A 21,165-nucleotide genomic window follows, 5' to 3' on the forward strand; every position below is an offset into this window, starting at 1 on the left:
CTCTTCCAAAGGTGGTATCAAAGTTTCACCTGAATGAAGAGATTGTAGTCCCAGCTTTTCAGGTATCGGGACTATCTGAGGGAGAAGCGTCGCTGGACGTGGTCCGGGCTTTAAGAATCTACATAGATCGTACTAGTGCTATCAGGAAAACAGATTCTCTCTTCATCCTCTACGGATTCCATAGGGGAGGTTGGCCTGCTAGTAAACAGACGCTGGCAAGATGGCTCCGAATGGTAATATCAGAAGCTTATTCTCATGCAGATCTCCCTATTCCGGCTAATGTCTCTGCACACTCTACACGTAAGGTAGGTCCTTCTTGGGCAGCACAGCAGGGTGCTTCAGCAGAACAGATATGTAGGGCAGCCACATGGTCTTCCATAAACACATTCATCAGACATTATGCCTTGGATACTTTTGCCTCTCATGACGCAGACTTCGGGCGAAAGGTCCTCCTGTGCAATCAGGAGCGTCCCCACCACTAAATGGCTTTGGGATCCCAATATTATCCTGTGGATAATCCTGTGGACCCAGCCAGAGAAATATACGTTATGGTAAGAACTTACCGTTGATAACGTGATTTCTCTTATGTCCACAGGGATCCCACCCTGACGCATCTGATTTGAGGATCTAGACAATCACTAAAACCTCTTCCTTCTTGTATGGAAGGGTGTGCATGTGTGTTCTTATCGCCTAAACAGGTCTCTGCCTGATGTTCCTGCCTAAAATCGCTGTGGAAAGAACTGATCTGACTGAGTCAGTGGGCGGGACTATATAGTGGAGGCCCCAATGCATCCTGGGAGTCCAGAAAGCTCGTGACCGTGTTGGTGCCATTTTCGCTGTCGCTCGACAATATCCCAATGTTATCCTGTGGATACCTGTGGACATAAGAGAAATCACGTTATCAACGGTAAGTTCTTACCATAACGTATATATCCGCTCCATATTGATGAGGTGATCAACGTCTCCCTGACGCGTTTCAACAGAGGAACCATTTGTCTTTTTGTTTTTACTATTGTATTTCTGCAGCGGGGTACACTGGTATTCCACAGGGAATAACATCTGGGTGTAGAGTTGGAACAGGCTAAAGCTTTGACTTCAGGCACACACCGCTGACGCTCTCCTGGATCGCCTGGCTGCACATCAGGGAGGAGGTAAGAGAGTCCCCCAGGTGGGAACCGCTGAAAATCGCGGTCCTGCTGGCGTGGAGACTGTAGTGCACTGTACAGGGACCCCACTATGTCCACCAGGACAGGGAGCACAGGTCGGATTTACTAAAATCCGTTTAATATAGGCTCCATAGTACCCGGTGGTGAAGCCCAGCATAGAGGATAAGGCGCTGACCTGTAGCCCCTCCCCCAGCTCCTGGCACCATCTGCTGCTGGTGTTCCCGCCCTGGAGCTGCATCTCTCTCTCCCTCACTCCCTGACAGAGATTTTGGCGCCATCTTCACTACTAACTGGGCTGATCTCCGGGACTGCTGGGCTCTGTCTCCTCTGTAAAGCCGCCTGTCTCATGAGCGCTGTGTTTTTACAGACACTTAAGTATTCTACATGTCATTTTAGACCGTGTTAGTTAAGAACAAGTCTACTGCTGTCTGAATATTTAGTACAAGTATTCTGTGATATACATCCAGTATTTATTGTGCATTGTTATATCTGTACTCATACATATTTATATGTAGTTTTACTAGTCCAGTGCAGTTTTATTGTTTATATGTAATAACTTCTGCATTGTACCCGTGGCTGAGTGCGCTGCTGTTGTGTGGGATTCCATTTATATATATATGTATGTATGTATGCATATATATATATATATATATATATATATATTGTTTGGTGATGGCGGCACTCAGCAGACACGTTTGTAGAAAAGTAAAGCCTTTATTATCGGTCCTACGCCGTTTCGGGGAAAACCCCGTCTTCAGGTACAAACAGTACATACACCAATATAACATACAAGTACTTATATACCCCCTAAGCAAGTATCAATCAGTGCTCATAAAAGATTAACATTACTCACCTGTCCGGCGCTGTCATTCCCGCCGCGTCCAGCCGCTACACGAGCGGGTCTCCTTTAGATGACGTCAGCAGACAGCGCCGGACAACGTGAGCCGTCTGTCAGTGCGTTTGTTACTAGGCAATCACCATAAACAACAACTATGGAGACAGAAAAAGCAATGTATCAACCAAATGATTAAAAATACAGACATATAAACAAATGACAAACTACATTCAATCACCATAAACAACAACTATGGAGACAGAAAAAGCAATGTATCAACCTAATGATTAAAAATACAGACATATAAACAAATGACAAACTACATTCAAAATAAAATCAAAGATAAAAGGGGGAATGTGATCCACTATAGGTGTATTGAAGTCTAGGATGTTATTAGACCTCAATATAACGAGCTAAAGTACTCAGTGTATTTAACATATAATTACTTGCATTTTATTAGGGCATTTTAAAGCCTATTAAAGAAATTTATTCTAAAGTAAATCTCTAGTCACACAAACAGCAGCATACATTGCTTGATACTCTAGCAGCCTGAAGAATTGGAAAAGTATATATAAATATCTTAAAGGACCCATAGTTCAAAATAGTTTCCTGATAGATCTATTTACAAAAAACATTGTAAGCCCAAGGTCTCATTTAGGCCCCCAGGAGATATAGTGTTTAATACATGAATCCAACGACACTCCTTCTGCATAAGGATCTTGTTACGGTCCCCTCCTCTATGTAGTGGGGGTACATGATCAATGATAATGGCACGGAGGCTGGCTATATTGTGTTTAGCCAACAGACAATGACGTGCCACTGGCTGTTCACTATTGCCTTTTTCTCCTGCTAATTTAATGGCACTTCTGTGCAAGGCCATTCTTTCGCGGAATTGGCGCTGCGTCTTGCCGACGTAGGTCAAACCGCACGGGCATTTCAACATGTATATCACATGGGTGGTCGTGCAGGTCACCCGATGACGAATTTTAAACTGTTTACCTGTATGGGGGTGATAGAAATTAGCCCCTGTCATTAAGGTGTTACACGTTGAGCAGCCTAGACAACGAAAACAGCCCACCTTGGGACGTAAAAAGTGGGTCTGCTGCTGTCTGGTAATAGGGAATATATCCAGTTTAACTATTCTATCACCAATATTAGATCCCCTGGTGAAGCTGGGTAATAGTCTGGAATCTAACAAACCTGGTAAGGTTTTATCAGTATTGACTATAGGCCACAATTGTTTAACTCGTCGTGTAATAGCTGTACTCGCAGTTGTGAATTTATTAACCCATGGTATTATTTGGGACCTATGTTTTTCATCTTCCAAGGTAGGTTTATTTAACAATGAATCCCTAGACATATTCATCACTTTATGCTTACTGGCCAATAATTCCTGTCGAGGGTACCCCCGTTGTTCAAATTTATGGACCATCAGGTCCAAAGTATCTTCAACCTGTGTAGGATCTGAAATAATTCTTTTTGCACGTAGGAATTGTGATTGAGGCAATCCCTTGCGTAATGACAGTGGGTGTGCACTAGTATGGTGTAGTAATGAATTACGGTCAGTAGGTTTAGTGTACAACGTGGTGTGTAGTTGACCTGCATGTATGGAAATAAAGACATCCAAGAAGTGTATTTCTGAAAGAGACATCTTATATGTGACCTTCACAGGGCTCATAGTATCGTTATGATCGTTAAGCAGGCTTTCAAGTTGTCCTTGTGAGCCTTGCCAAAAAATAAGTAAATCATCTATGTACCTCTTATAGAAGTACATAGATGGCTTGGAGGTTTCAAAAAATGATTGTTCTATGGAGTACATGTAGGCATTGGCGTACGATGGGGCCACAGGGGACCCCATCGCACAGCCAAGTACCTGCAGGTATATGCGTCCATCAAATGTAAAATAATTACGTGTCAAGACCAAAGTGAGCAATTTCAAAAAAAAGTCTACTGCTGGCCCATGGTAATCAGGATTGTCAGTGATCAGACAGCGAACAGCCTCCACACCTGCATCATGAGGGATGCAAGTGTAGAGGCTCGTCACGTCAGCACTGCACATCACTAGACCCTCCGGTGGGGTGCCCAAAATCTGTAGACACTCCAAAAGGGATGTGGTATCCTTAAGATACGAAGATATTTTCTGTATACAGGGGTTTAAATATGTATCTAAAAAGATGGCAATAGGGTGATACAGGGATTGTATGGCCGATACTATGGGACGGCCAGGTGGATTAGATAACGACTTATGTACTTTAGGTACTGTATAGAACAACGGAATCTTAGGATGTTCAACTGTTAAAGCACGTTTAAATTCACAAGATAAAATCCCCGAATCACAGGCCCTAGTCAACAGATCATCAAGTTCCTGTTTGAATCTACCAGTTATATATACTTTTCCAATTCTTCAGGCTGCTAGAGTATCAAGCAATGTATGCTGCTGTTTGTGTGACTAGAGATTTACTTTAGAATAAATTTCTTTAATAGGCTTTAAAATGCCCTAATAAAATGCAAGTAATTATATGTTAAATACACTGAGTACTTTAGCTCGTTATATTGAGGTCTAATAACATCCTAGACTTCAATACACCTATAGTGGATCACATTCCCCCTTTTATCTTTGATTTTATTTTGAATGTAGTTTGTCATTTGTTTATATGTCTGTATTTTTAATCATTTGGTTGATACATTGCTTTTTCTGTCTCCATAGTTGTTGTTTATGGTGATTGAATGTAGTTTGTCATTTGTTTATATGTCTGTATTTTTAATCATTTGGTTGATACATTGCTTTTTCTGTCTCCATAGTTGTTGTTTATGGTGATTGCCTAGTAACAAACGCACTGACAGACGGCTCACGTTGTCCGGCGCTGTCTGCTGACGTCATCTCCAGGAGACCCGCTTGTGTAGCGGCTGGACGCGGCGGGAATGACAGCGCCGGACAGGTGAGTAATGTTAATCTTTTATGAGCACTGATTGATACTTGTTTAGGGGGTATATAAGTACCTGTATGTTATATTGGTGTATGTACTGTTTGTCCCTGAAGACGGGGTTTTCCCCGAAACGGCGTAGGACCGATAATAAAGGCTTTACTTTTCTACAAACGTGTCTGCTGAGTGCCGCCATCACCAAACAATATTATAGGAACATCACTCCTTTGGAAGGCACCGCAGCAAGTAATCCATCTCCACAAGTGAGTGCCGAGTCTTTGCAATGGACTATATATATATATATATGTGTGTGTTACACAGAATATACGATTGGGTATTTTTATTGTGTGTTTCAGTCACCTCATACCGCTTAAATCCTCTGTTTTGTGTACTGTGTTTACTGTCACATATCATAGGGGGTTATTTGCAGGTACAGGTTGAGTATCCCATATCCAAATATTACGAAATACGGACTTTTTTGAGGGAGAGTGAGATAGTGAAACCTTTGTTTTCTGATGGCTCAATGTACACAAACTTTGTTTAATACACAAAGTTATTAAAAATATTGTATTAAATGACCTTCAGGCTCTGTGTATAAGGTGTATATGAAACATAAATGAATTGTGTGAATTTAGACACACTTTGTTTAATGCACAAAGTTATAAAAAATATTGGCTAAAATTACCTTCAGGCTGTGTGTATAAGGTGTATATGTAATATAAATGCATTCTGTGCTTAGACTTGGGCCCCATCACCATGATATCTCATTATGGTATGCAATTATTCCAAAATACGGAAAAATCCCATATCCAAAATACCTCTGGTCCCAAGCATTTTGGATAAGGGAGACTCAACCTGTATTGTGTTTGGCTATATTGTACTTTCATGCCCTAATGCTACATTCCTTATAATGTCCGCTACACAGGGCGGGAAATCCGCGTACGCTTCTGCATCCTGCAATACCGGCACCACGGATTTACCTGAGGGGGAAGTTTTAGCTGCTGGTTCAGGCGTTGAGTGCCATACACACCGTCAACCTGCAGCACCTGTGGCCAATCAGGATACACCATGGGCAGCGTTATCAAGTCTGCTGACTACACTTGTGACACGTCTTACACCCCCTGTGGGACCTCTTGTGCCATTGCAGCCACATATTGTCCCTGTAGTTAATCTGCCCTGGGTGGATACTCTGTCTACCCCATTACAACAATTAAATCAATCTTTGGTTAGACAAAAGTCTACCCCACGCTCCTCTGGGACCAAGGGGTCATCTAAACGGGCCATTTCTTCCTCACAATCCACTAATATTTCGGATAATTCTTCCGATGAGGATGGGGATTATACTGATCCGTCAGACACTGATACAGTTGCTTCTGAGGAGGAATCTACAACCCAGGTTGATGATCCTGACCTAGTGGAGGCTATTAAGCTAATTCTTCAAATAGATGATGAGATTGAGCTCACTACTGCGTCTAAGAAACCTGATAAGTTCAAACGTCAGAAGGTTGCTAAAGTAGTTTGCCACATTCTGACCATTTAATTGACATACGGAATCCTAGTCGTCTCCAGGAAAGAAATTTTCCCTGTCTAAAAAGATGATTGCTCGTTATCCTATCCCTGCGGAGTTCAATAACAAGTGGGAAACTCCACCGTCTGTGGACTCTCATGTCGGCAGTCTTATGGTGTCCTCTACTCTGCCTGTCACCACTGTCACCTCACTGAAGGAACCGACGGATAAGCTTGTGGAGGAATGCCTGAAGTCTATTTACTCCTTTACTGGTGCTGTACATAGACCCACTATGGCAGCCTCCTGGGCTGCGAAAGGTATTTGAAGCATGGGTTCAGGCAATTGAGGATGAGCTGCCTCAGGATTTTTCTGACACTGACAGACAATATCTGTCTTATATTACTACAGCCTCCCAATATATTTAGGAGGCGGCCTCTGATGCAGGTGTACTGGCGGCCAAGGCATCTATGTCCATCCTGTCTCGTCGAATTATGTGGTTGAGGTCCTGGATGGTGGACCTGGTCTCCAAAAAGACCTTGGAGGTGCTCCCTTTTAAGGGAGACATCCTAATTGGGGAGGATCTGAACAAGATTGTAACTGACTTGGCTACTGCCAAGACTGCGTGTCTCCCAAATTCTAATCCTTCTGTTCCGAAGGCTAAGCGTAGCACCTTTCATTCCTTTCGACCTCCAGGAAAAGCAAAGGGTCAGGCGTATCCGCGACAGGCTTGTGCTTCCAAAACCACTAAGCCTAAATCTAAACAATGCTGAGCCGCCAATCAGCCTGCTTCCAAACAAGACAAGCCTGCTGCATGATGGGGCAGGCCTTCATCTGGGGGAATCCCAGGGCCAGAGGCCGACTTCTGCAGTTCGCACAGGCCTGGTTAAAGACCACTTCGGACGCCTAGGTGCGGGAAGTTGTCTCTCACGCGTATGCAGTCTCTTTCAAGAGACGTCACCCTCGCCAGTTTTGCACAACAGTTATCCCTACGGATCTGTTAAAGGTGCAAGCTCTACACTTGGTTGTACAATCCCTCCTGGATACAGGAGTGGTAGTGCTGGTACCTCTGTCTCAGAGAAGCAGGGGTTACTATTCGACCCCGTTTCTAGTTCCGAAGCCAAATGGGTCCTTCCGGCCTATACTCAACCTCAAATCATTGAACAAGTTTGTGAGAGTATTCAAATTCCGTGTGGAAACTCTGAGCTCATTAGTGCTGCCATGGAACCCGAAGACTATATGGTATCCCTGGACATACTGGTTGCTTACCTGCAAATACCTATTGCCATGTCGCATCAGCAATATCTGCAGTTTGCTATTGGCAACCTACATTATCAATTCCATGCACTGCCTTTTGGATTGGCCACGGCCCCTCGGATCTTCACCATGGCCATGGCCGTGATGACGGCTCTTCACCGTCAGGGTATCAGGATCCTGCTGTATCTGGATGACTTGCTGATCCTGGCGAACTCACAAGAGGTTCTCCTCAGTCATCTGGAACGGACGGTCCAATTCCTACAAGCCCACGGGTGGCTCATCAACTGGAAAAAGTCCTCGCTGGTCCCTGCTCGGAGCATGGTGCACCTGGGGGCACTACTGGACACACACAACCAACAATTGTTTTTGTCTCCAGAGAAAATCCTGAAACGTCAGGACAGGATCAGATATTTCCTCTCTCGCCCAAGAGTGTCGATTCACTCGGCGATGCAAGTACTAGGCATCATGGTGTCTGCTTTTGACATGGTAGAGTACGCTCAATTTCATTCCCGCCCTCTGCAGAGGTTAATTTTTTCTAAGTGGGACGACCTGCCTCATTGCATCAGGTCTCAAATGATCTCCTTGATTCCGGAGGTTCGTCTGTCACTGAGCTGGTGGCTACAGGACCAACAGTTGAGCAGGTGCCGTCCCTTCTGGATCTCCAACTGGGTCCTGCTGACCACGGATGCCAGTCTGTGGGGTTGGGGCGCGGTGTTGGAGCAACACTCTCTCCAGGGTCTGTGGACTAAGGAGGAGTCTCTCCTACCGATAAACATTCTGGAATTTCGGGCGGTGTTCAATGCGTTGACGCTGGCCCTGCCTCTAGTACAGAACAGGCCTGTTCAAGTACAATCAGACAACGCCATCAAGGTGGCACTCGAAGCCGCATGGCAATGCTGGAAGTATAAAAAATCCACTGTTGGGCGGAACGCCATCTGCCAGCAATATCGGCAGTGTTCATCCCCGGAGTCCTCAACTGGGAAGCGGATTTCCTCAGTCGTCAGGACGTTCACGCCGGAGAGTGGAGTCTTCATCCGGAAGTCTTTCAACTCGTAGTGGACAAGTGGGGCCTACCAGTCTTAGACCTGATGGCGTCTCGACACAGTCACATGGTTCCGGTCTTCGGATCAAGGACAAGGGATCCTCAAGCAGCGTTCGTGGACGCACTGCCAATTCCATGGAACTTTCGGCTGCCATACGTATTCCCTCCAGTGTCACTCCTGCCCAGGGTACTTCGGAAGTTCAAGCAAGAAAAAGGAATACTAATTCTAGTCGCTCCAGCGTGGCCCAGACGGCATTGGTTCTCACACCTGCAGGGTCTATCGATAGAGCGTCCTCTTGTACTTCCTCAACGCCCAGACCTCCTCGTTCAGGGCCCTTGTGTCTATCCGGACCTGGCCAGACTGGCTTTGACGGTGTGGCTCTTGAAGCTTCACTCCTGAGGGCCAAGGGATTCAAACTATGTTGAAGGCCCGCAAACCAGCTTCTGCACGGATTTGTTTCAGTCTGGAATTCTTACTTCACATGGTGTGCTGCTAGGAATTATGATACTTATTCGTTCAGAACTTCTAGGCTTCTGGCTTTTCTGCAACATGGCCTAGATTTAGGCCTTCGTCTGGCCTCCCTCAAGGTTCATATATCTGCCTTGTCGGTTTGGTTTCAGAGGAAAATTGCGTCTATTCCTGACGTTCATACTTTCACTCAGGGTGTTTTAAGAACTCAGCCGCACTATGGGCCTAATTCTGAGTTGATCGCAGCAGAAAATTTGTTAGCAGTTGGGCAAAACCATGTGCACTGCAGGGGGGACAGATATAACATGTGCAGAGAGAGTTAGATTTGGGTGGGGTGTATTCAAACTGAAATCTAAATTGCAGTGTAAAAATAAAGCAGCCAGTATTTACCCTGCACAGAAACAAAATAACCCACCCAAAGCTAACTCTCTCTGCAAGTGTTATATCTCCCCCCGCAGTGCACATGGTTTTGCACAATTGCTAACAAACTTGCTGCTGCGATCAACTCAGAATTACCCCCTATGTCCCTTCTGTGGCTCCATGGGATCTGTCTGTTGTCTTAAATGCCCTGCAAGAGTCTCCATACAATCCTCGAGTCTGTGGATCTTAAATGTCTTACACTTAAGGTCATGTTTTTATTGTCGATTTTCCTCTGCTAGGAGGGTGTCGGACTGAGGCGCTTTGTCCTGCCGTCCACCCTTTCTGATTTTTCACCGTGACCGGGCAGTTCTTCGAACTCGCCCTGGTTATCTACCTAAGGTGGTATCATCTTTTCATCTTAACCAAGAGATTGTGGTTCCGGCCTTTATCTCTTCTGGTTTGTCCTCCAAAGAGAGGTCTCTGGATGTGGTACGGGCTCTCCATATTTACGTAGAGAGAACTGCCTCCCTCAGTAGGTCAGATACCTCTTTGTACTTTTTGGTTTTCACAAATGGGGCTGGACTGCGAATAAGCAGACCTTGGCCAGATGGATTAGAATGGTGATTGCACAAGCCTATGCGCAGGCTAGTCTCCCAGCTCCTGCTGCTATCAAAGCCCATTCTACTTGGTCTGTTGGTCCTTCTTGGGTGGCCCGCCAAGGCGCATCCGCTGAACAATTGTGCAAGGCAGATACGTGGTCCTCTGTGGACATGTTCATCAGGTTCTATGCCTTCGATACATCCGCCTCCCAGGATGCTTCCTTTGGATGCCGGGTTCTTGTGCCCGCTACAGTGCGTCCCCTCCCATAAGGAACTGCTTTAGGACATCCCCAATGTCATTCCCTGTGGAGCCCAGTGTACCCCGCAGCAGAAAACGAGTTTTATGGTAAGAACTTACTGTTGTTAAATCTCTTTCTGTGAGGTACACTGGGCTCCACAGGGCGCCCACCCTGACGCACTTAGCTTCTTTTGGGTTGGTATGGCATTAGCAGCTGACACTTTCTCCTGCCGTGAGAATGTGGTGGGGTGTAGTATGGTATGCTGGCGGTCGGGCTCCCGGCGACCAGCATACCGGCGTCGGGAGTCCGACCGCCGGCTTACCGACAGTGTGGCGAGCGCAACTGAGCCCCTTGCGGGCACGCTGCGCTCGCTACGCTGCAGGCACGGTGACGCGCTATGCGCGCCACGCTATTTTATTCTCCCTCCAGGGGGGTCGTGGACCCCCACGAGGGAGAATAAGTGTCGGTATGCTGGCTGTCGGGATTCCGGCGCCGGTATACTGTGCGCCGGGATCCCGACAGCCGACATACTGAAGACCACCCAATGTGTATGTGGCTACTAACAGTTGTCGTCTCTTTTGCCTGCTACTGCATTGGACTGGTTAACAAAAACTGAGCTCCTGTGCACGGAGGCGACGCTATGCATTCTGGGAACAGTCAAAGCTTTGAGCCTGTTGGTGCTTCGGATCAAGATTCTACTCTACACCCCAATGTTATTCCCTGTGGAGCCCAGTGTACCTCTCAGAAAGAGATTTAACAACGGTAAGTTCTTACCATAAATCTCGTTATTCTCAAGGATCAAGTGCACAGAAAGAACAAACGTATTCCAACTTTGAAAGCGCATCCTGCTGATACATCCCAGCCCAGCGTATTTATTATACCACACTTTTAGGGTATCTGGATGATAGGTCGACACCATATGATCTGTATGCATTAGGTTGACAGTTATTAAGGTCAACATGTTTTTGGTGTTTTTCCCGTTTTCCCAACTTTTGCTCAATTAACTATCCACGTGGACTACAATTGGGAATAGTAGCCTGGGGCGAGGCACCTTGCCTGAAACCTGGTGAGCGAAGCAAGCACCAAGGGTACAAGGTTCCACTGATTGTTGTCACATATGATGAAACCTAGAAAATGACACCCACAAAGATTTAGAAAATCCAAAACAATTTGTGTCAACTATTGTTAAGTCGACTTTTTTGTACCTGTCTGCCTTACCCACTGTCTACTATATGGGGTCAACCTAATGAGTGTCTACGTAGACACTGTAGGTCTTCTATATCGCACTCCACTTTTAGGAGTCTATGGGGGTCATTCCGAGTTGATCGCTTGCTAGCTGTTTTTAGCAGCCGTGCAAACGCTAAGCCGCCGCCCTCTGGGAGTGTATTTTAGCTTAGCAGAAGTGCGAACGAAGAGATCGCAGAGCGGCTACAAAAAAAATTTGTGCAGTTTCAGAGTAGCTTCAAACCTTCTCAGCGCTTGTGATCACTTCAGACCATTCCTGTTTTGACGTCACGAACACGCCCTGCGTTCGCCCAGCCACGCCTGTGTTTTTTCTGGCACGCCTGCGTTTTTCCGAACACTCCCTGAAAACGGTCAGTTGACACCCAGGAACGCCCCCCTTTGTGTCAGTCACTCTGCGGCTGCCTGTGCGACTGAAAAGCTTCGCTAGACCCTGTGTAAAACTACATCGTTCGTTGTAATAGTACGCCACGCGTGCGCATTGCGCTGCATACGCAGAAGTGCGGTTTTTTTGCCTCATCGCTGCACAGCGAATGAATGCAGCTAGCGAACAACTCGGAATGACCACCTATGTACGAATCCTTGGAGAGTGATTAAGTGGAGAGAAAGAAAGTAGCAGCCAGTCAGCTCCAAACCGCCATGTCACAGGCTGTGATTGCTAAATGACAGGAGCTGATTGGTAGTTTATCTCTCTCCACTTTATCACTTTCCAAACCTTAAGGGGGGTACTCACGGGAGAGATGTGTGCTGAGCGATCTTAACACAGACCGCTCAGCACACATCTCTCACCCCGCTCAGCACAGCGCGATGTGCTGAGCGAGGAGGAAAGCCGACGGGGGGCCGCTCACTTCACACAACGGTGAAGTGAACGACCCGCTAGATTGAGCCTACATGCAGGCTCAATCTAGCACCGGCGATAGCGATGCGTGGGGCCGCGCATCACTATCGCTGGAGGGCATACACACGGCAGATCCGTACTTAAAATCTAAGCAATCTAGCAAGATTGCTTAGATTTTAAGCACGGATCTCTCCGTGTGTACCCCCCTTTAGTACATCTGACCCATAGAATGTTTGCACACTGGGACACATCTGTATCACTTTGGATAAAACTTGTGATTTCCAGTATGTACAGTTTCAGGAAGGCTGAAATCACAGATGTTACAGAGGATGGCGTTTACCATTGTCAGAAGCCGCATCGCAGTATATAATGAAGGCTGATTCTCTAGGGGATAATAAGAGAGCGTTTGATCATGGAAATCTCTTTGGTGTGACCAATGGTGACTGTATATAACTATTCCTTTGTAGAAATGGTTAATGTAGCTGTAATCATATTTGCCCACTTGTGATAAAACAGGTTAAATAATGTAGCATCTGGTCTAATTATTATTTTTACCAAATTGATTTTTAGAGGCCGTAATCCAGAAAGCTTGTCTGTGCTGCTAATCCGAGTGAGAGGAAAAAACCTCCTACTCTACTCAACCTGTTTTAGTTGGAGTCAGACAGAAGGGTTTAACTGCAACTGTACTTTGAAACTCTCCAATTTAACACAGAGTCTGTTTGTGTGTCTGCTACAGACCTTTAGCTCCCTCTCCAACATGGAAATAGGACCAATCCACCCTGCAGATCAGTATGGTGCTGTCATTACATTGAGCAGTTCTTCCATTTGCAGCTGTTTGCAATTTCATATGAATCATCCATTCGACACATGAACATTTGCACTCCATAAAGGGCAACTAACCAAATAATCACTTTTTTTTCAGCGCTATGTAAGCTCTCTGCCACTATTTTATTGCTTCTTTTTCTTACTATGTGTGTGTGTGTGTGTGTGTGTGTGTGTATATATATATATGTATGTATATATAGATATAGAGATATATACAGATATATATATATATATATATATATATATACAGATATATATACAGATATAGATATATATATATATATATATATATACATGTGTATATATATATGTATATATATACATGTGTATATATATATGTATATATATACATGTGTATATATATATGTATATATATATATGTGTATATATATATATATATATAGATATATATATATATATATATATAGATATATATATAGATATATATATATATATATATATATATATATATATATATATATATATATATATATATATATATATGGAAAAAATGGTATAAGGGTACCGGCGACCACTGGTGTAAAAAAATGTTTCAAACCATGTATATAATAAAATAAAATATACAAATTTATTTGGTACAGATAAAATACAATTAGTATGAAGGTAAAAATAGAGGGGGGAGGAGTTGTGTTTTGTTAAAAACACACACGCAATGTTCTAAGACCAATAATTTTTGCATAAAAATGATAGTAAAAATAATAGTAATTAACTAATAATGTTCTAAAATTAGACTTGAAGAAGTCATCAGGACGAATCGCGTTGGGCTCTCCCTCTGTGACCCTCTACCTACAAAGTTAAGACTCTCCTTTATTCTTATTTATTCTAATTTTAGAACATTATTCGTTAATTACTAATATTTTTACTATCATTTTTATGCAAAAATTCTTGGTCTTAGAACATTGCGTGTGTGTTTTTAACAAAACACAACCCCTCCCCCCTCTATTTTTACATTTTTACCTTCATACTAATTGTATTTTATCTGTACCAAATAAATTTGTATATTTTATTTTATTATATACATGGTTTGAAACATTTTTTTACACCAGTGGTCGCCGGTACCCTTATACCATTTTTTCCATAAACAATTACAACAGTAACTCACCACTACTGCGTACTTAAAGGACGGCAGACGCCCAAAATTATTGGGAGTGTTTTTTAGTCGGGTGTATCTGTAACACTTGTGGCGCTTGCACATTCTCTATTTTACACATATATATATATATATATATACTATATATGTGTGTATAAATAATATGTGCTAGCATTGATGTTGGAACTCTTCTTTTTTTTTTCCCCCATTTACAGCCTCTGCAACTTTCGAAGATTTCCAGATACGCCCACACACACTGTATGTCCATTCGTACCGTGCTCCAGCTTTCTGCGACCACTGCGGAGAGATGCTGTGGGGTCTGGTGAGGCAGGGCCTCAAATGTGAGGGTGAGTATTTAATAAGAGTATATTGATCGCATAATAAAGCGAATGTGACCGTCCACATAACGACTGTAAACAGAGTGCAGATTTGACTATTGAGGTTTATTATAGGAATGAATTAATTTGTTATTCTCATGCCTGTAGCTCCTGTCTAAAGTGATGGGGAGCTATTCAATTGCTTTAGGCGTCCATCACGTGCTGTGGATTTCTGCTTGTATCCTCCTGAGGTGCAAGCAGAAATCCACCCAAAGTAGGGCTTTTGGACACTTTAATTGTAGCATGCCCAACTGATGGGCACCTTAACTGGAGCTTAGCATGAGTGAAACTGCTTTAAACATAGAAACATAGAATTTGACGGCCGATAAGAACCACTTGGCCCATCTAGTCTGCCCCTTTTTTTATCCTTTAGGTAATCTCAACCCTTTTTGAACCTTAATTCTTTGTAAGGATGTTCATATGCTTATCTCAAGCATGTTTAAATTGCTCTACAGTCTTAGCCTCTACCACCTCTGATGGGAGGCTATGCCACTTATCCACTACCCTTTCTGTGAATTAATTTTTCCTTAAATTTCCCCTGAACCTACCTCCCTCCAGTCTCAGTGTATATCCTCGAGTTCTAATACTTCTCTTCCTTTGAAGAATGTTTCCCTCCTGAACTTTAAGACCCTTGGTATATTTGAAAGTTTGTATCATGTCCCCCCTTTCCCTTCTCTCCTCCAAACTATACATGTTAAGATCTTTTAGCCTTTCCGGGTAAGTTTTGTGATGTAGGCCATACACCATTTTAGTTGCCCTTCTTTGTACGCTCTCTAATGTATTTATATCCTTCTGGAGACATGGTCTCCAGAACTGGACACAGTATTCCAGATGAGACCGTACCAAAGACCTATACAGTGGCATTATTACTTATTTTTCCCTGCTACTGATTCCTCTCCCTATGCAACCAAGCATCTGACTTGCCTTTCTCATTGCTTTGTTGCATTGCTTTCCTTCCTTTAAGTCACTTGAAATGGTGACTCCTAAATCCCTTTCCTCCTCAGCAGTTTTGGGTTTTTGAGACCCAAATGCATGATTTTGCATTTTTTAGCATTAAACTGTAGTTGCCATGTTCTTGACCATTTTTCAAGCCCACCTAGGTCATCAATCTTAAGCAGCTAATCCCTGTATTTTGGGCACCCAATCGCACATGTAGCAACCAGCAGGAGGCTGGTTGCCCAAACAATTGAATGGCTTAGCTATCACCATTGAATCTCACTGTCATGGCATTTCCAAGTGGTGAAGCTAATTGTTCTAATATGAGTTTGTTTTCTAACCTTCGCAGATAGTGTTTCATCCAATATAAAGCAATAGCACATACCAGTCTGTTGTTTTTTTTATAAATAGCTTTGCTTAAATGGTCAATCACGAGAAAATTGTTTTTTTTATGGACTGTTGCTTTGGTAAATAGTATAGATTGACATACCCTTTTATAGCCAGATGACACAAATAGTGCCTTTTGTGTTGAATCACTATTAAAATGCCATTCACCTTTTATACTGAATAGAAACTTTTCTTAAGACCATACATTAAGCTTTAGCCAGTAGTAAGCGGAGTTTATGTATTCAGCCTATAATTCAATCTTACTATATGCTGAATAAAAGAATGTACTTTGCATAAGAATGGACTAATTTTTGCCAGGGCAGTCTGCTGTGTTATTGCTAAATAAAACCTCGTTAGGTCTGGAAGATGTCAAAACCTCTGTAATAGCTTTTTTTATGAACTGTCAAGTAAACAGGCCTCCTAGATTAAGCATTTGGATTTTTGTTGCATGAGAGGTTAAGGAGGGTTAGTAAGAAGGTTTCAGACTGTCTGGTCCTTTGATAGTGCATTAACTTTGCAAATTATACACATAAATTTGTCACACATTAATAAATGCCACCAAAAATACCCATATGTAGCTTGACAAAAGATGAAACATTTTAGTAAGGTGGCATGCACTCCCTTAAAATGAGCATAACCTCCCCAAAATAAGTTGTTCTAGATGTCAGAACAGCTTTGCCTGTGGTGAAAAGGCTGCTTTACTGCCTCTTACCATGTTTCCGCTGCACATTCACGTCACTGGGATCAATAAACTCCTGTTGGCAGATATCTGTGGCTAAGAAGACTGAGTTTCCTTATATTAATTGTGGCATTTGGTTCTCCCTCTATAATTATGTACTGCCTTCTCTTAGGTTGTTCATTTTGGCAGTCCCAAGTCACCAGAAGGCAGAGATTGTATACTTTAAGTAAATCAGAATAAATGAGAGAGACACAGAAGTGGGGTCCATTAGTGGGTTTGGGGGGTCATATTCTTATAGGTGATAGAACGCACTGTAGAAGTAGTACACATAGGGGTCCGTTCATGAAGCAGTGTAAAGAGTGGAGAAGTTTCCCACGGCAACCTATCAGCAGCTATGTGTAATTTTGTAGAATGTACTTGATAAATCTTACTTTAAAGCTGATTGGTTGCCATGGGCTACTTCTCCACTGGCTCACTTCTCCACTCTTTTCACTGCTTCATGGATAGTCCCCACAGTGCTTTGCAATATGATACGGTTAACTGTGTAACCAGTCTCCTCTCTTCCAAACCTCAAACTGCATTTCCAATAGATGCATTTAATAATGTAAATGAGCTCTAAAGGGGGATAATCCTTAGCATCCTATCATTAAAAGGATGCACAATGATATCCAGACTTGAGACATAAGGTGGATCAAACTCTGCTCATGAGAACTTACATAGAGGATGAGGGCAAAGAAGAGACAATGGAGGAGATTAATCAAATCTTGGAGCGAGATAAGGTACCAACCAATCAGATTCTGTCATTTTTCAAACACAGCTTGTAAAATTACAGAAGCTGGTTGGTAAAAACTTTTTCTCTCCAGGCTTTGATAAATCTCCCCCAATAGGAGCTAATGGTGGCAAATGGCTGTGGTAGGGAAAGGGTATAGTCCTAGTTGAGGCTAGGATAGGCTATAGCGGAGAGGCATTAAAATACGTTGTTTTTAAGCATATTTTTCTAGATTTTAATGTAGTCTTTACTTTTCTCTGCAGGGTGTGGCCTCAACTACCACAAGCGATGTGCATTCAAGATTCCGAACAACTGCAGTGGGGTCCGGAAGCGAAGACTGTCAAATGTGTCACTGACTGGATTATCCAGCATACGCACCGTGTCTGCAGAACCTGTCTCCTGCTCCTTAGAAGAGCCATTGCTGGTATGTAAGGGTTGAGCTACTTAAGGTACCACAACACAGCCGACCTGGCTGAAGCCAGGTAGACATAACATGACATAAGTGGCTAGCAAACTCTGGGGAAGATGTATTAACCTGGAGAAGGCATAAGGAAGTGATAAACCAGTGATATGTGCAAGGTGATAAAGGCACCAGCCAATCAGCTCCATTATGTAAATTAACAGTTAGGATCTGATTGGCTGGTGCCTTTATCACCTTGCACATATCACTGGTTTATCACTTCCTTATGCCGTCTCCAGGTTAGTACATCTGCCCCTCTGTGTGTAGATGATCCTTTAGTCATTGGGCACCTGTTACAAAAAAATCCATATCATAATCTCATTGCTCTTGAAACAACACTTGAGCCTAAAGTGTAAAATATCCTAGTTACAATCACAAATATATATATATATATAAAAACAGAAACAAGATGTCATAAGGGAGCTACAAGTATTGTATATATATAATATCTTTCCAGATTCTGACCACACAGTGATAAAAACAATAGAATTTATTCACATATTATCTATGTACATTTTCAGTAAACATAGACTATCACATAAAATCCAATATTGGATACAATAAAAAATGCAGTTTATAATTCTGTTGGAGACATGATACAATCAGTATATCCCATCAAGTTGTATAGTTTGCAGGATGCCTGATGTTTTCGCAAGAAACAATACCCGACGCGTTTCGTCCTCACGGACTTCATCAGGGGTTCATGTCAATCAAAAATAGGGGCCAAAGACCAATTTTTTGCGGTATAATTAGTCCCACAACAATTTCAAAATGGTTTAAAATCAAATAATCACGCTGAATGAATCAGTGTTCACAATAGGTCCAGCCCTCATGGGAGTGCAAACCGTAAATTTGTGCTGTTATAATCCCTAATTGTTAAACCACATTAGTAGTGTTCAACTTTGAGTGGTGACAGGCTGGACCTATTGTGAACACTGATTCATTCAGCGTGATTATTTGATTTTAAACCATTTTGAAATTGTTGTGGGACTAATTATACCGCAAAAAATTGGTCTTTGGCCCCTATTTTTGATTGACATGAACCCCTGATGAAGTCCGTGAGGACGAAACGCGTCGGGTATTGTTTCTTGCGAAAACATCAGGCATCCTGCAAACTATACAACTTGATGGGATATACTGATTGTATCATGTCTCCAACAGAATTATAAACTGCATTTTTTATTGTATCCAATATTGGATTTTATGTGATAGTCTATGTTTACTGAAAATGTACATAGATAATATGTGAATAAATTCTATTGTTTTTATCACTGTGTGGTCAGAATCTGGAAAGATATTATATATATACAATACTTGTAGCTCCCTTATGACATCTTGTTTCTGTATTCCTATTTTGTACTCTATCTAACAGGGAGTACGTCATTAAGGTTTGGAGCTTTTACTCAGCGCATTATTAGGTCTACACCACTTCCACATATATATATATATATATATATATATATATATATATATATATATATATACACACACACACACACACACACACACACACACACACTGATTTAAGGAGTTTATTCAAGCCTCTTTTAGATAAATTAACTCTGAACTTGGGTACATATGCTTTTCAATATTTCATCATGAACTCTCAGTGCAGTAGTATATTAGGAGAGGTGTTTATGCATAGTTGTTGCAGTGGAACATGTATTTGCAAAAGGTTTATTTTTTTTGGGGGGGGGGTCCGTTTTAAAGATGAAATGTAATTTGCAACATGAAAATTTCTAACATACCTTCTTCGTTCATACAGTACAAATCACAATTGGGAGATAATAGATTTGTAACTTTTATATACAGTAGTTACTGCACTCTTCTTTTCCATAACAGCGTATGTACAAAGGAGGTGCTCTTAAGATGCCAGTTGTCGGGATCCCAGCGTTCAGGATACCGATGCCGGAATCCCTACAGCAGACATTATACCAGTGTCTGGAATCCTGACACCCATCCGGAATCCCACTCAGTTGGTGGGTCTACGCCACCAACCGAGTGGAATTAGTACCTGTGGCAAGTGAAGCTAGTCATCAGACCCGAAGCGCCGCGAGCGGAGTTGCCGCTGGGATTCCAGCAGACAGGATGCTGCTGTCGCTATACTATACAGCCGGCATTCCGTCCATCAGTATTTCATACCAAGGGGTATATTCAATTGACGTCGAAAGCTGCCGTCTGTCAAAAAGATGGCAGTTTTCGACGTTTTTTAGGTCGGAAGGGATTCCGACCTATTCAATATTTTTGACAAGTTGAGAAATTCGACTTGTCGCAAAGCACGTGGATCGACGGTATAGCTGCCGATCCACGGGCTTGTTTCGAAAACGGGGCCAAAACCGATAGGTTTTGGCCCCCTTTTCGACCATCTCAGTCCGACATAAAAAAATGTCGGACTGAGATATGGACCCAGAGGAGGAGAGGGGGGAGAGCCGCAGGGAGACGGGGGGACAGCCGCGGGCAGCCAGAGGAGATCAGCGCTACAGCACTTGCAGCAGGATGTCACACAGCCGCGCCGTTCACGGCAGCGTCCACCCGGCTCCAGCAAGCTTGCTGGAGCCGGGTGGACACTGCCGTGAGGTCGGGCGGTTGTGTGACATCCTTCTGCAGCGCTACTGTAGCGCTGTTCTCCTTCGTCTGCCGGCAGCTGTCCCGCGCTGGTCTCCTTGCAGCTCCCCCCCGCCCCCTCTCCTCCTCTGGGTTCCTCATCTTAATTCGACTTGAAAAAGTCGAATTGAGATGGGATAGAATAGGGGTTGTCGGATCCATTCCGACAAATGCATGTCGGAATGGATCCAACGCCAATTTAATATACCCCCAAATCCGCACAAAATGATCGGTGATGTTACTAGCAGCTGTCTAATTGATGGGTTGCGTTCACATTAATATTAGTTCATCCCCTAAATTGGCCGCCTCTACTGAGTCCAGCCGACATGTAAACCTTTTAGTTTGTCTTATTAGGTCCAGTATGATGTTGGGGTTAATCCTTGCAGGTAGAAGTTAGCTGAGTAAATGGATCATCTTGCCCTTTCTGTCATTCCTCTGTTCCTTTTCCTGTCATCCTAACCAAATCTTTCATTCTTTTTGTTTGCTTTTTTTTTTTTTTTTTTTTTTAAACAATGGGCTTTCTTCTGTACCCTGGTGCCGCC

General features: G+C 43.1%; 1 protein-coding gene across 3 annotated transcripts in view; it reads left to right on the top strand.

Annotated features, from left to right (window-relative positions):
* PRKD1 (protein kinase D1) overlaps positions 1 to 21,165 on the top strand; it is a 227,178-nt gene that overhangs the window by 172,353 nt on the left and 33,660 nt on the right. For all 3 annotated transcript variants that reach the window (XM_063948154.1, XM_063948155.1, XM_063948156.1), the window contains exons 3-4: positions 14,627 to 14,758; positions 17,823 to 17,983. In XM_063948154.1, the coding sequence (XP_063804224.1) occupies positions 14,627 to 14,758; positions 17,823 to 17,983 (293 nt within the window). The remainder of the gene's footprint in view (positions 1 to 14,626; positions 14,759 to 17,822; positions 17,984 to 21,165) is intronic.

The sequence above is a fragment of the Pseudophryne corroboree genome, chromosome 12 (genome assembly GCF_028390025.1).
Source record: "Pseudophryne corroboree isolate aPseCor3 chromosome 12, aPseCor3.hap2, whole genome shotgun sequence".
NCBI classification, from domain to species: domain Eukaryota; kingdom Metazoa; phylum Chordata; class Amphibia; order Anura; family Myobatrachidae; genus Pseudophryne; species Pseudophryne corroboree.